Source organism: Acanthaster planci, linkage group LG09 (assembly GCF_054643075.1).
Source record: "Acanthaster planci isolate LZ-2023a linkage group LG09, COTS_SCS, whole genome shotgun sequence".
Taxonomy (NCBI): Eukaryota; Metazoa; Echinodermata; class Asteroidea; order Valvatida; family Acanthasteridae; genus Acanthaster; species Acanthaster planci.
Genome location: NC_141785.1, coordinates 1,636,122 through 1,651,059, shown reverse-complemented (window position 1 = coordinate 1,651,059; position 14,938 = coordinate 1,636,122). Strand labels below are relative to the sequence as shown.

The 14,938-nt window shown below is 40.5% G+C and overlaps 1 protein-coding gene across 9 annotated transcripts in view; it reads left to right on the top strand.

The window, feature by feature from the left end:
• trim37 (tripartite motif containing 37) overlaps positions 1-14,938 on the top strand; it is a 317,829-nt gene that overhangs the window by 57,970 nt on the left and 244,921 nt on the right. For 8 of the 9 annotated variants that reach the window (XR_015426288.1, XR_015426287.1, XM_087140614.1 and 5 more), the window contains one exon: positions 10,658-10,777. The exons of the other annotated variant lie outside the window; for it this stretch is intronic. Coding sequence is in view for 6 of the 8 variants with exons in the window: in XM_087140614.1 (XP_086996740.1) it covers positions 10,658-10,777 (120 nt within the window). In the remaining 2 variants the exon portion in view is untranslated. The remainder of the gene's footprint in view (positions 1-10,657; positions 10,778-14,938) is intronic. 9 annotated transcript variants of the gene reach the window in all.

The window sequence follows — 14,938 nt, the reverse complement described above, 5'->3', positions numbered from 1 at the left end:
CTGTATGTCAAGTTTGAAGGCAAAAAGTTCTTCTTACATATGAAAAAAAACAACAGTAGGTTTCTTAGTCTAAGTACCATCAAAAGTACAACAAACACAGATTTTGTCAGACGCGTTTTAGGTTTCTCTGACTACGTTACCGATAAAACAAAACAAGAAGTGGCCAAAGTGAGTCATAGACTTGCAGAGCTTCACCCTGAAAGCGTAGAATTAATAGAACTTCCTCAAGAAGCCGATTGAGCAAGCAACATTGTAGAAGACCTCACCCGAGGCGTAGACGTCCAAACAGAAGAATTAAACTATAGAGAAGTAGTCGCTTTAGATCAGTCTCTACAAACCGTCAAAGGAGAATTGATTTTAAACCAGGGTAAATTAGACAAGTTGGACGCAAAGATTCATGAGGTTAAGAACGAGTTAGAAGAAGCGGCTTTGGAAGGAGAAGGTGCAGAACTTCAACGACAGTTGAGCAATTTAGAAGCCCAAAGGTTAGGTAGGTTAGAGATCATTAATAGAAACACCGATCAGCTTCGGAGCCAAATCAATCGCATCAAAGAAACCATTTCAGCTATAATGGGCAGTGATTTAACTTTATGCAAAAAGGTTCAAACTTTGTTTAAAGAGCAAGGCGTCATGATTGTGGGTATATTGTCAGCGATAGGTTTAGCCATTAGTACCTTAGTCAGTTCTATCGTAGCTGGCGTTAGAGCCATTGGAACTCCTACACCTGTGCCTGGGCCTAAACCACCTGTACCCCCATCCAAAGGAGGTGTAACCGACTGGATTAAACGGCAATTGCAAAATTTGGCAAACATGTTGAAGAAATTGGGTTTGTCTGCTTTGGGTGCATTGGTATCATTGGTAGGGTATTAAGCTGGCTTTTTAATGTGGTGAGTAAAGCGGTGGGTTGGGCTGCCAAACATTCATGGGCTTTGATGGTGGGTGCCGGTGTTTTAATTTGAGTTACATGCAGACGATGTAGGCTGGTGTGGAAGGTTTGACTTGGCGGATAAATTTTCGGTGGACCAAAAAAATTAAACCCCTCTTCAAATCTGAGGAGGGTTTTTTCATGTCTTTTACTTTTGGTTTAAGACAAAATTAGGTTTCAAGTTAAGACTTTGTACAGGGTGCTTTGCTGCGGGTAAAGGGGCTGCAGGCTCTGATTCTGGTTCTGGTTCTTCAAAATCTGGTTCTTCTTCTATGCTCGAATTTAAACTTGGAGTGTAGCCCGTCTTCATATCTTTGGTCGCGATTTGCAAATTATTGTTGTATCCCTCAAATGTTCCGATTCTCAGGTCCATGTCTGACGGCACCAAATAAATAAACAAAGTTTAAAGGCATTTTTTTGTACTGTAAAGAATCTTGAAATTGGTCTATACTTTATTCAAGGTCGGGCTCCGAGTTTATTAAAGACTCCACTATAGCAACAAACTACTGTTGAGCATCTAAACTGGTGCCGGGGGCTAAAACGCTTGTCTTTGTCTGAGCTTGGGCTCCCAAGCATAAGCTCTAATCAATTCGTTTACGTTAATGATTCCCGTGTCTGTCAAGCTTGATTTCTTAAAATCCCACCAAGTCAGAATAACAGCATCCGATTGTTGGATCCAAGTTACAGTATAGGTACTCGCGTGACCCGAGCCTTTAGGCGGTTTAGCCCAACCGAAGCCCATAAAAGTAGATCCTGCATATTTGCCGTTTATTACGTGTAAATCTTAGGGGTCGTAGTTTTTGCCCGGGACTGGGACGTATCCGTTATTGTAATAATAGGCTGTGCCATATCCGTTTGATACAGTGTGCGTTGTTTGTTTAAATGGCTTGCTTGGATCAACGTTAAACAGTCGACAAGTGTCTATGAACTTCCAATGATCGTAATTGTTTTGCAGCGCATCAAAGATGTTGTTGCTTGGGATAGGCATCACGCACTCATTGAGGATCTTTCTCACCGTGTAATACACGTGGAAGTTAAACAGCGCTGATACGTACGGGGTGGAATCAGACAATAAATCAAAACCCACCCCACATGCTGTCGTTGCATAATACATCGCAAATTAAACTGGTTCTGGTAAAATGATATTGGGTCTGTCGTCCAACAGTTGATGGCTTCGTCTGTTTTAACTCTTGGTAACTTGTACACCAAGGTTAAATTTGGAAATTTGGCTGAAAACCTGTTATCTTTATTGACTACGATTGCTAATTGACTAAAGTTGGCTCCCATCTTTTATTTTAAAGGGTTTAAAAGGGGGCACCGTAGGTTTTACTGCGGGTGGTTGGTCTTCCAAAAACCGGACAGACTTGGTCAAAGTTATTTGCAAATTTTTTTTCCTAAGGTCTTTTTTAAAAAACTGCCGCCCTTTCGTTGACTTAAGTTTCTGCCTTTGCTTGCACTTGACGCTCAAATTCGGCTTTGTCCATTGTTTTAGCTTTTTGAACGAGCTTGGTACTTGTCTTTGATCTAATGTGCTCTTTCATTTCATTAAGCTTTTTCTGTTCGGACAAAATTAAGACAATTCTTCTTGAGAAGTACCGCCATCTTCGATTGCGTGTGATACATATTCGTCAATGGTCTTTTATTTGGCATCTGCGAGCACGCAAATTTCATTGTGCTTTTGTGGGCCAACCTGTGACTGGCATACTTTAACATTGCGTAGGCACCAAATGCACCGATAGCGGGGATTCCGACGGCGGCAGATGTAGCACCTATCGTTTCAACTCCGTATTGCATGTAATTGAGCACGGTTAATACATGTTTAATCTTTTTGTAAGAAGTTTCTCTGGCGTCGTGTTCCCTTAAAATCTGGCCGCGTATGTCTTCTATCTTTTGAAGGCGGTAGACTTTAGTTTCTGTCTGTTCAGCTGAGTTTAACTCTAGCCTGGGGTAAATGTTTGACTCGATGTTTGTTGTCATCTTTTTTATTATATACGCGTTTTAAAAGTCTAGCTCGAGGCGGTTAAAAGGTCTAGCTCAAGTAAAATTTTGCCGGCATTATTCAAGAGCTCACCTCATTCGTTTCTCAACAAAAATTAAAAACTCACTATATGGTCATTTACAAGTTGTTTAGCTGTAGCTTTGCTTGTGTCTGACACGCTACACAACATATATGAAGGTTGTCCATTGAAATAATTAAAGTGATTGTTTATTTGCCAGCAGTGTAACCAAAAATCTTCACAATTGTTGTTTATTTTACCCACATAAATCATGTTTAGGGCAATCCTGTCTTGTGGCAGTTTAAAAATGGTCCAATTTCTTCACCCAATTCCAGTTTGAGATTTGGGTCTGTTACCATCAGTGAAATCAAACCACCACTGTGAAGGTTAAAACTCACGCCCGGAATGGCGTTTAAAATAAAATCAAACCAATCCACATTGTAAAACCTGTGAGTTATGACAATGACTCCTGATTTTTTAGCCTGTGAAAGCTTTTCTTTTTTTCTCTTTTGTGCAATTGTCGTAAAAGTTGTTTTTTTATTACCTGATAAATATATAATTCCATGAATTGCTGTCAAGATTTTGTTAACTCTTGATGTATCTATGTTTGACCTATTAGGGAAAGAACTTTCGATTATAATATTTTTGTAATCCTCTCTGTTTTTGGTAACTAAATTTCCTTTAGAAATAAATCTTTGAAAATGTGTCGTATTTCTGTATAGCCTTTTATTTTATGTTCAGCTGTTATATATATAGTAATTATTCTCCCGACGACACATTGACAACGCATAACCACTGGAGTTTCTTGGGCATAGTTTTTCAAGCCGTCAATTTATTTCTTTTCCTTTAAATTTGCATATAGAATAGGGGCACACTTGCCCCAAAACTTGCCACGCTAGGCATCCTTGGCACGCTTGCCACTAATCCACTGTGTGTATCCACCGTTCGCATTTACAGTTGGACACTAACCCCACCTGAACTCGTAGGTGCTAGTCACAGTGTTTCAATCTGTCACGAGACTTAAACTACTATGCAAATTGTTTGCACATACGGTTGGAATAAGCCCCACCAGAATAAGAGGGTGCTTGGTGTGTATTCCTCAACATTAACACAAGTATGATGAACATGCTCAAAACTTAAAACCTTGAAAACTGCTTAATGTATTCCTTTAGTATGAAAAGAGGCCCTGCCCGTCGCTCCCAGCGAATTTCTGCCAAACGCGCGACGCGCGCCCCACTGGGACGATCGGCAGCGACCACCACCCACCCGAGAAAACACTTAACAAATGAGCCTGCGGTTGTATTATCCTTTTAATGCCTAAATGCTGCTGCAATGCAGTCTCAGAGATTAGCCCGAAAATGGGCATTACCGGAGTCCGAAAGATGAACCCCATCGTAACGGAAAAGGGAAAAATCCGACCATTAAAATTGTTGGTGGTGGAGAACCGATGCCCTTATTCAGCGGCTGAGAGAATGCTCCCAATAACAGCATGCTGTTTCTTCTCTATTTTAGATGGCTGAGTTGCCCCAAAATAACATGCCCAGGGCATTATGTCTGACCAGACTAAGTGGGCCTCGGGATACGTCGTGCAGCATTCTTTCATCAATAAGGCGAAGCGCTGGCATATTGAGAAAAAATCTGTACCGACCAAATCATTGGTTCCAATGTGTACTATTAACATGGCTGGGCGATGCCAGCGGCCCTGTAACTCCAAAAGTAATTTTGTTACATCATCATAACAGGCTCCCCCTTGACCATTCCAGTGCACTTGCGCCCTACTCCCTAGACTGGTTGCTGCCCTACAAACAATGGAGTCGCCAATGATCCACACATCCCCTGTAAACAAGGGGAGTAAAACAAGAAAGAAAATACAGTGTAAGATTTGAGATCCAAGGTGATCGAATATTGATTCCCTTAAACCGTGGGAAGGTGACAATGAACTAACGGGCAGATGTAACACTGTACTGCCTCAGAACGCCACCGCCCCATTGCTTTTATTTCATCCAGGGAGAACCCTAATGCTGAAGCAGTGAATGCAGCGCCAATGCAAAATGAATATGCGCTAAACGGCAATGCCCCTAGACCCAAAAATGAGAGCACTTTCTTCAACTTGGCGTTAAATTGGTATTGGGTAAGGGGAGCCCCCCGAAATGGCAGAAAAACCCACCAGGTAGTCTCGGTCGAACATGCACATATGATTGCAGCGCACAGACTGGACATATCTCTTCATCCGCTGAACTGGCTAATCTAATCGCCTGAGGAGGATCCACTTGATTATTCTTTGTGTGCCGCAGATTGATCAAGACAAATGCATCAGCCTTTCCCAAGTCATAAACTTGTACATCTGAGGCGAAGAGAAGTGAGTTCTGGATGTGGTTCCCTGAATTAGCGGCAAACTCGCCAATGCGCATAAATCCGAAAAATGCAGAAAAAATGCAGAAAGGTGTGACCTCATACCGGTCGCTGCAAACCGACGGTAGTGCTTGAACACAACGTGTCAACAACGGCAATGTTAGCGGCAAACGCTTATCCTTCAATAAGTTATCTCTGCAACAACCTGTAAGTAGCTTCATAACTAAAAATCGCTGGTTGGATCTGGCCAACCTTGAATCTTATGATGGTAGCCTACCCCAGAAACGTATGTAGCAATGGTGGTTGGGGCTAGCCGTTGAAGTGAGAGCCAAGCAATAAATCTCCTCACACTCTCTGGTGAGGCAGGGAGGGGCACGTTTGAACAGTGAGAACAAAAAGTACAAAATGCATGCCATCCCGTCTGGTAAGCCTTCTGCGTATTTGAAGCTGACGCTGCAGTTAACAACCGTTTTTCTCACCTGCTATCAAGCTTGGTGAAGGCTGGGGACAGGCGTCATTGACCGGTCCACACGTGGAGCTAATGCACGGAAACGAGCCATCTGGAAACGAGACAGGGAATCTGTAATGTCATTGCTTATACGCGGGATATGGACTGCCTTAAATGTAATATTATACCGCAGACACTGACATACGAACTGCCTTACAAAATGCATGATTCGATCACAACTAGAGGATTAGTTATTGATAATGTGCACCACTGCCTCATTATCTGTCTGAAAACGCACCCGCTGGTTTGCTAGATAGGGGGCCCAGCAATGCACAGCGACCACTAAAGGATAAAATTCGCAGTATGCAATTAAAGGTGTCAACAGCTCTGGGGACCACCTGCCTTGAAACCAGCGGCCACTAAAATAACCTCCAAAACCAATGCTCCCCGCAGCATCTGTAAATAACTCTAATGCATCACTATCGAGCCAGCCCTGATCATGAAAGGGGGAAACTCCATTGAAATGTTCCAGAAATTCCAACCACATGAGCAAGTCAAGCTTAGCACCGGGAGAAAGGTGGACTTTTTGATGGGTTTTTTTAAGTTGCAAGTTAACCCGATCAAGCGCCGCATAAAGGCTCAGCCTGGAGTGACAGCCCAACACACAAAATTTAGTGAACCGACTATGGACTGAATTTCTTTGAGCGATAACTTCTTTACACTTACAAAATTAAAAAAAAAAAAATGAATGCCAATGTCTTTTCTGTCTTCACAAACCATCTTTCAACAACCTTTTCTAATGTTAAAATGCTTGTTTTTATATGTTTTCCTACTTCATTTGCAATGTTTGAAAAGAAATTTCTGTCATTTTCATGAGTTCCACTTGCGTTTTGCAGTCGCAGTTGTGAAATTTTGTGCGCAAAGCTCAATTCATGAAAGTAAAGCTGCGCTGGTTCCCACCACATCGCGCCCATGCAAAAGAACGCGAGATGGAAATGTGCTAACCAGTCTTTACGTCCCGGTCGCGAGTTGATTAAAACTACATTGGTGTCGTACACGCATGCAGCCATACAGCCGCATGTCAAAAAAACATTGATGTTGCAAGAGGATTTCTGCAAGTTAATTCACTGATATTGGTCTCTTGTATATGTATTTATTTACTGTGCCAAGTTCCTGCCATGGCACGTGGTTTATTGCCCGTCTGGATGCATCATGCATGCTTACCACACGATACATTGCTGGCCAGTTTTCCGTCGTGAATACCTGACTAACATTGCGTTATTTGTCCATAATTCTTGTGATTTCTCGACTGCTGAAATTGTACATATATCAAGACATGTTTGTATCACTGTTTGAGACAATATTTGAAAGCTTTCATCCCCATTCAGGCTATTACATCAGCACAACAAATTGACCAAACAAAATTCCGACCTACCGATACTATTTTTTTTAGAGGCATGTAGTCAGAAGTGGCTTGAACAGTGAAAAAGAATAGTGTGCACGTGCGGTATCATGCTGTACCGTGTGCTTTGCTCTACCGGTACTACAACCCACCAGTCCTCTCTGTTCATGGCGTTCACGGTCGCTTACCGCCCTATCGCACGAGCATCACGTTTCAAAAACACAAGTAAAAACACATCCATAACAACTCAGTTTTTGCAATATTGTATTTATTATCATTTTTCGCTAGAATTTGTACGCAGGGCTGGTACTATTTCGAGGCTTAGCATATACTCGGGACCTGGGAAAATGCCGAGCACGTGGTGCAGAGAGCAGATTGCATTGTATGGAACGCCAAAGGGGACAAATGTTTAAAATCTGTAATCTGCATTTTTTCCACGGTAACAATCATGTTTTGTAATGTATTTTGTATTGTACATGTCTGATCGGGTTGAAACCTTGCAGATACATGTAGTTAGGAAGGGAAGGTTCATAAACGTAGATTGACTTTAGGTGATGACAATCTCATCAGCAAACAAGTCACGTGACATTAAGGTGGACTGTTTTGATATCAAACTTATCAGATATCAAGGAAAGGAAGTGTTCCAGACGAAAATTTTCCCGATGTGATAATGACATCAAATGAGGAGCTAAATTGCATTTTATTTAAAACAAGTTATTTCCTGCAGTGCATGCCTGATTGGGTTGAAACTTTGGACCGAAATGTTCATGATGAAATGGTTATCAGGTTCGTACAGTAGATTGGTTGTTCAAATTAACAAAGGAATGGGAAAAAGCCCTCTGTTCTGTTGGCCAACAGCTCTAGTTTTTCTCCTTCCTCCTTTTCTGCTCAAAAGCCCCTTTGTTTGGTGGACGTTTTTCTGTACATGACTTTAATGCTTTTGCAACTTCGGATCTGTATCAAACTTGTACCAATGAAGAACCCTTATGCACAGATGGTCCTAAAAACATGACAACATGATGACGTCATTAACTGATTATTTATTTCAGTCCATTGACTTTGTACACGTTTTCGAGGCACCATTTTGGTAACTTAAATTCGTCGATCGTCATCAAAATTACAACAAGCAAAGACCTGGAAGCAAAGATAATACTGAAATAATTACGTCATGATGACATCAAGTGATTTGTTATTAAATTTTGAAAATTAGATATTATAATAAATTTGTAAAAATCCATACAAAATCAACCGTGGCCTCCCACAAAATTGTGTTTGTGGGAAGTGCCAGAGTAAAATTTGGTCTTCAATTTATCTCGTGTGGGTCAAATCTTTTGACCCTTCCTTTTGGTTGAAAACAAATGTGGGCTTATTGTTTACAAGTGTTAATGCATGTCAATTTGTTTTCAACAAAGTTAATCTGAGGCACATTACTCCTCAAATCATCTACTGATGACATCACATAATTGTTGAGCGCCCTCTAGCGACAGGTCAAAAATTCCGCAAAATGAATTTTGAATAGATGTTGGGCAGTTTGTCCGAATCGCCTGAAAATTGATGTAAATGATCATTCTCACCCAGAAACACTTGTGTGAAGGGGCTGAGGACGTTATCATACCGGCAGTTATAATAAAAAGTCCTTTTGTTCTTGAAAATTTGGTAAAAAGTCAACCGTAACAGATTCAAGCGTGAATTGTTCATTAGATGATATCTAAAACATTGAAGTCAACTGCATAAAGTGCATAAGTGGTGTACTTCTTCACACAGATGAAGCATTGACGACAAAACCCCCATTCGCATAGTGTGCATTGGCTACTGTATGTGTGGACGCGCAATATCTGCCTGTAACATAGGCAGTGCACAATGTGTAGGGCATATACTCAGGAGTTGGAAAATTGCCAAGCACATGGTGCCAAGAGCAGATCACATTGTATGGAACGCCAAAAGAGAAAAATGTTTGCGATCTCTAATCTGCGCTCTTTCTGTGATAACAATGTTTTGTAGTGCTATATCTCCTTAGGTGCAAGTCCTATTGGGTTGAAACTTGGCAGGCATTTAGAAAGTGAAGTGTTACAAATGAAAATTGATGTCATGTGATGATGACATCACCAGATGATCATTGAATATTAAAGGTGCACTCTTCAAAGCACTATATCTTGTGAAGTACATGTCAAATTGGGTTCAAGGCTTGCAGATATGTAAGAAGGGAATGCTTTAGACAAAAATTGACCTGATGTGATGATGTCGTCATTTTGTGATAAGTCACGTGACACTTAAGGTGCACTCTTCAAAGCACTATATCTCGTGAAGTACATGTCAAATTAGGTTCAAACCTTGCAGGTATCTTAGAAGGAGAGTGCTTTAGGGAAAAATATACCTGATGTGATGTTGACGTCATGTGACAAGTCATGTGACATTAAAGGTACACTCTTGAATGCACTATTTTGTTAAGTACATGTCTGATTGGGTTGAAACCTTGCATATATCTTAGAAGGAGAGTACTTTAGGTGACTATTGACTTGATGTGATGTTGACGTCATGTGACAAGTCATGTGATATTAAAGGTGCACTCCTACAAGCACTCTATCTCGTGAAGTACATTTTCGATTGGTTCAAACCTTGCAGATATCTTGAAAGGGAAGTTATTTACACGCATGTTACCCCCATGTTATGATGACGTCATCACGGGACAAGTCATGTGACATTAAAGATGCAGTTTTCAAAGAACTGTATCTCCGGAAGCACGTTTATTTTTGGTTTAATCTATAGATGTAAGTGTATGAATATGAACATTCTCAAACATTTTGTGCTATGCCAGCATGGCAATTTTCTTCACAACCACAAAGAGGCAACAACACCCTGTGTTTTGTCCTAGAGTCTTGTGATGATGACGTCATCAGTTTTTATTATTGATTTTTAAATGTTTATTTTTCTCTATAGATTTTGTACGCGTTTTTCGACATGGATTTGTATTGGTCTGAATGACAGAGGGACTCTCAACTTTAGCCGGGAATTACTTTTATTTGTGTGTCTTTGTTCGATTACAAATATACCCTACAGTCCAAATGTCAAATAATATTTCCAAATGTGTTTTTCAATATAAACACAAATCATGTGACATGATTTTAAGGCTGCAGTTTTTCTCTGTATGTTTTTGTGCACGTTTTTCTAAAGTCAGAAACTGGTGCATTCATACATCTGAGTGACTTGGGAGCATATGTAGTCCATCAACCCGTAGCTAGGGCTGTCAAAATGTCAGTGGTTCGCCTGGGGATTACTGTGAGAATTTCAGACAAATCAGAGGAAACTTTCCCTTTCAGAAAAATGAAAAACTCTAAAACAGCTCTGTGTTGGTCCACAAACACGTCTCGTATTCATTTTCTTTTCATTATAAACTGTTTATTTTTTGTTGACAAATTATCTCTGATATTTGATGCCAGCATGTCAATGTATGTACACTGTGCTTTGTTCATTATTGTCCTCGCATGACATTTACATGCACTCGCAAATGTATGTATGTATATTTTATCATTTAGAGCCCCATTACAGCTTCATGAGCTTGTGAACTGTCGATGGGCTGAGGAGGTAACAAATCAACTAGACACACTACAACTATGCACCCCACACTCAAGATCAGACGAACAAGAAAGAGATAAGTAAGTATTCACTTTAAAGCATGTGATAATGAGTTGATCTATGACAGTTTCACACAAGCACTGACAACAAATAAGGGTGATAAATGACAGTGTGGGAACTAAGGTCCCTTCAAATTCAAACCAGCTGTATGTTTTAGCATGACATCACACACTCCTCAAAGCCAACTGACTCCACATGGAAACAAGTGATGGGATGTCAACTACCCTTTAAACAGAACAGCAGTATTTGGTAGCCATTGGCTCCTAATGGGAAAAATGTAGGCGCCAGCACTTTTATGAAAACTTAGTAATCACGTGTGCTGAATATTCATGAATGTATGTACATGTAGTATAAATACCCTGCGTTTACATTGTCCATCCATGCCGAAGAATCATGACCTGGCGTGGCACATGTCCACCACACAACTTGCATATCGCATATATAGCGGGCATAATATAAAAATTATGGCACCTGCTTACATTATTTATTTGTTTACTAGTTTACGCCATTTTATTGTCAGCCAACCAGTGGAGATTAGTGCATTTCCGGCTAAGTTAGCAAAAAGTTTTCACACGCTGTACGAAAATACAAATATCCTAAATCTAAAGGATACATATATTTAAAAATAACAAGAAAAACCCAGGGATTCTGTTTACAGAAGATAATTATTAATTAACAATAAAAATAAATAAAGGGCCTAGCTCGAAGTTGTGTTGAAGTTGGGGATGACTTGTCCTGGCTTCACTTGGCACTAAGCTGGGGAGCCTGCAGTCGAAGGACTTGCAGTTCAAGGGGGCTTGAATGAACTCTGAGGATCGTTGGCTACATGTACGTGCGGATGGTGTGCAGGGCTCGATTGCACAGTCTCTCCTTCCCCCACTTGGGTAAATCAGGTGTGGGGAACACAATGCATGCGACTCTTACCCTGGTTCCTCAGTACTAGTGGTGTCTTTGCCTAGAGCAGGACAGGGACGAATCTGTAATTGTGGCAGGTTCAATGCAAGGAGAGATCACAGAGACAACAGAACAGTCTCTGTTGAGTCCAGTAGCCAAGTGGAGTGAAGTACTAACTATACTAAGTAAAACAGTTGTATGGACTATTAAAAGTGAAAGTCCCTTTAAAACACTACACTGTGTGTAAGGTTGTGATGGTTACCAGTGCCGGCCAATGCCCACGTCCACCTGGGTACCTCATTTGTGTGTGGGGGTTGGTCTACACAGAAATGACGAAGGTGCTACAAGGAGACTATAACAAGACCGGTGTCTGAGGAATTACAAGGTTACAACTGTTGCAGTCAAACTTTGGAAGTCTGAGTCTGGGAAATGTGAGTGACTCATAATCAGGAGGTAAAAGTTAATTAAGATTAAACATTAAAATGTCAAAGTTCTGGGCAATCAAATCGATTTAAAGCAAAAGGAATACACATCAAAAGATTAAACATCCGGATATAAGAACTGAAATAGAATTAAAAAAACTACTGAATATATGGAACTATGGTAAAAACTAGATAAAGGTGAATCAAGTCAAATGATTGAAACTTATCAAGTAATAAAACACAGAAGAATGTTGCAAATTCAAAGACTTAACTTGTACAAGAGGGAAATATCCCTCTCTTCACTTTAGTCAAGGGAATGTGATTATTCAATGTATGCTAGAAGTAATATATCATAAAAACGTAAGTAAAATAATATTATACAAGTAATCCTAGGAATCACGTCTTTCTAAATTAAGTTTTACTTAATTTAAGTTAAGTAAATTAAAAGTTTTACTTAATTTAGACAAGTCACCAGAGATCTTTTACATGGGAATGGTAAACTTCCAAATCAATGGTCACTCATACAGCAAGTTAAATTCATTCAGTGTTCTGGGACTAGGAATTTAGAATGTTTGGACGGATCGTGGAAGATATCGCCAAAGAAATGGTGTTTTTTTCTGGAAACAACAGAACCTTAAACAGATGCCAACATGGATAGAACTTCTAAAATAGACTTTGGCTTAAATTAAGACGCGCATATTATTTTACTCTTTCATAGCATTCTCAGCCAAAATTACAATGACTGCAATTCAGAAACGCAATATGATATTGACCCATGACGACTTGGTCTAAACGTTGAAGAATAGACACTTCAATCTAGGCATAAAAGTAACACAAAAGTATCCTCAAACTCACCTAGAGCAGGACAGGGACGAATATGTAATTGTGGCAGGTTCAATGCAAGGAGAGATCACAGAGACAACAGAAGAGTCTCTGTTGAGTCCAGTAGCCAAGTGGAGTGAAGGGTCACTGGCCACTGAATTTATCTGCTCCTACTCAAGGACTCTTGTGGTTGGTTGCAAGTTCTGCTACCTCCCCACACGCGCTGCCAAGCAACCCACACATTTCTAAGAAACTACATGACCTAACTCTAGGGGAGTTAGAATTTCAAAAAAATGGGGGGCACGAAATTCATCCTATTACACATACAAGCGCCAATGAGGTCAATCCACGAAATCAGGGTTTTCGCCTACGGTTTAGCCACGAACATTATGACGTCCGTAGTTTCAGCGTGTCGCGGGACACCCTGCTGCATGAATTGCGCTATTTCTGACACTCTAAATCACGGCAACACCCTGTAATTCCGGCATGAGCTCCGTTTCAGGTTTCATTTACGTTGCAGCAAAAAAGCGGCAAAAAATGGAGCCCATGCCATACTGTGGTTTATAAAATGGCCCTGGTGTCCGTATACAGTGCAATGTATGTTTAGATCGGGAACCAACCTAACGCGTGATCGCGACGCGTGTACTGTACACGTGTACATGTAAAGTATGGCATACAGTACGTTGCATTTGAAAGTTAATACTGCGAAAAGGAAGGGGGAAAAAAAGCGAAAGGAATTCAATTTCGCATTTTGACCACAACTTTTCCCTCCTGTGAATTTGCAGCAAATTCGTCGAACGACGTGCAAAAACAGTGCAAAAATCATGCGAAAACGGTTTGAATCTTTTATGAAACAGTTGCAAAAACATTGAGAAAAAACTGTGTGAAAATTTTGCGAAAGCGGTGCGAAAGGTTCCGAAAATCATGCGGAAACTTGCGAAAATGAGAAGCATTGTGCAGCGAAAATGCTCAACGCTTGCCACACGACTATTATGCAGTGAAGAGTCCATTACGCAGGCTGCGGTTCGCTTGGGGCCGGCCGGTCGGGCCAACTCACAACGTGGAGTGTGCTGTTGTAGTCTAGTAACGATTTCCTCGGCCGAGCCGTCCGGTCCATGCAGCGCGATCACAGGGATGTGCTCACTACGGCGACCCGCGCTTACGTGGCGCAGTTGTTTTCTTGGATTACCATAGATAAACACTCGTCAATGTCTGAGAATAAATGTTTAAAAAGTTGTCTGGATGTTGAGTGATTATTATAAACAGGAGTCCCCAAGTTATGAAGTCACGAAGCACATAAAATGTGTGTATTACAATAAACTTAACATGCTCGGCTGTGGCAACATGGATTATTTGTCCACTTTTTATTTATTTTCGTGGTGTAGTTTGGCACATAAAAAATCAACAATGAAATACTGCATGAAGTATTTTGTTACCGAAAGATTTCTTACAATTGACGAATAAAATAACTGCTTAAATTGTATGTGTATTTTCATGTAGCAAATCTCGTCTTTTCGCCGATTGTGTTCAGTGTGACATATCGGGTCAGTTTTCACTCGAACGTCGAAATAACCGGATACAAGGCATTTATTCCAAAATCACGGTACATACATTTGCCAATACAAGTAAATGTAATTTACATACATGACAACATGTGGATACATGTTCATGTACATGTGCACATATGCGGTGCACATGTTGAGCATCCATCCAAGTGGGTTAATTTAATTTTTAAACGCTCATAGCTTATAATATAAGACATATTAGAGAGCGCTGTAACGGCAATCTACTGTAATTCAGCTGTTAGGTGTTCGGTGCTTGTCTCCAACCTCCACCAAGCCAGCTTTGATTCTCCTGTTGCATGGTATTTTGCTCAAAAGCAAGAAACATACTGCATTGAAATTTTAATGCTGTCTTCCTCAAGTAATCTGAATATTCCTGAGAATTGAAGAACTTTTCTCTCAGACTAATTTTCCTCCACTTTCCCGTATTCAGAGATGTGCATCCACAGAGAACAAAAACTTCCTGATGTCTACATGTACA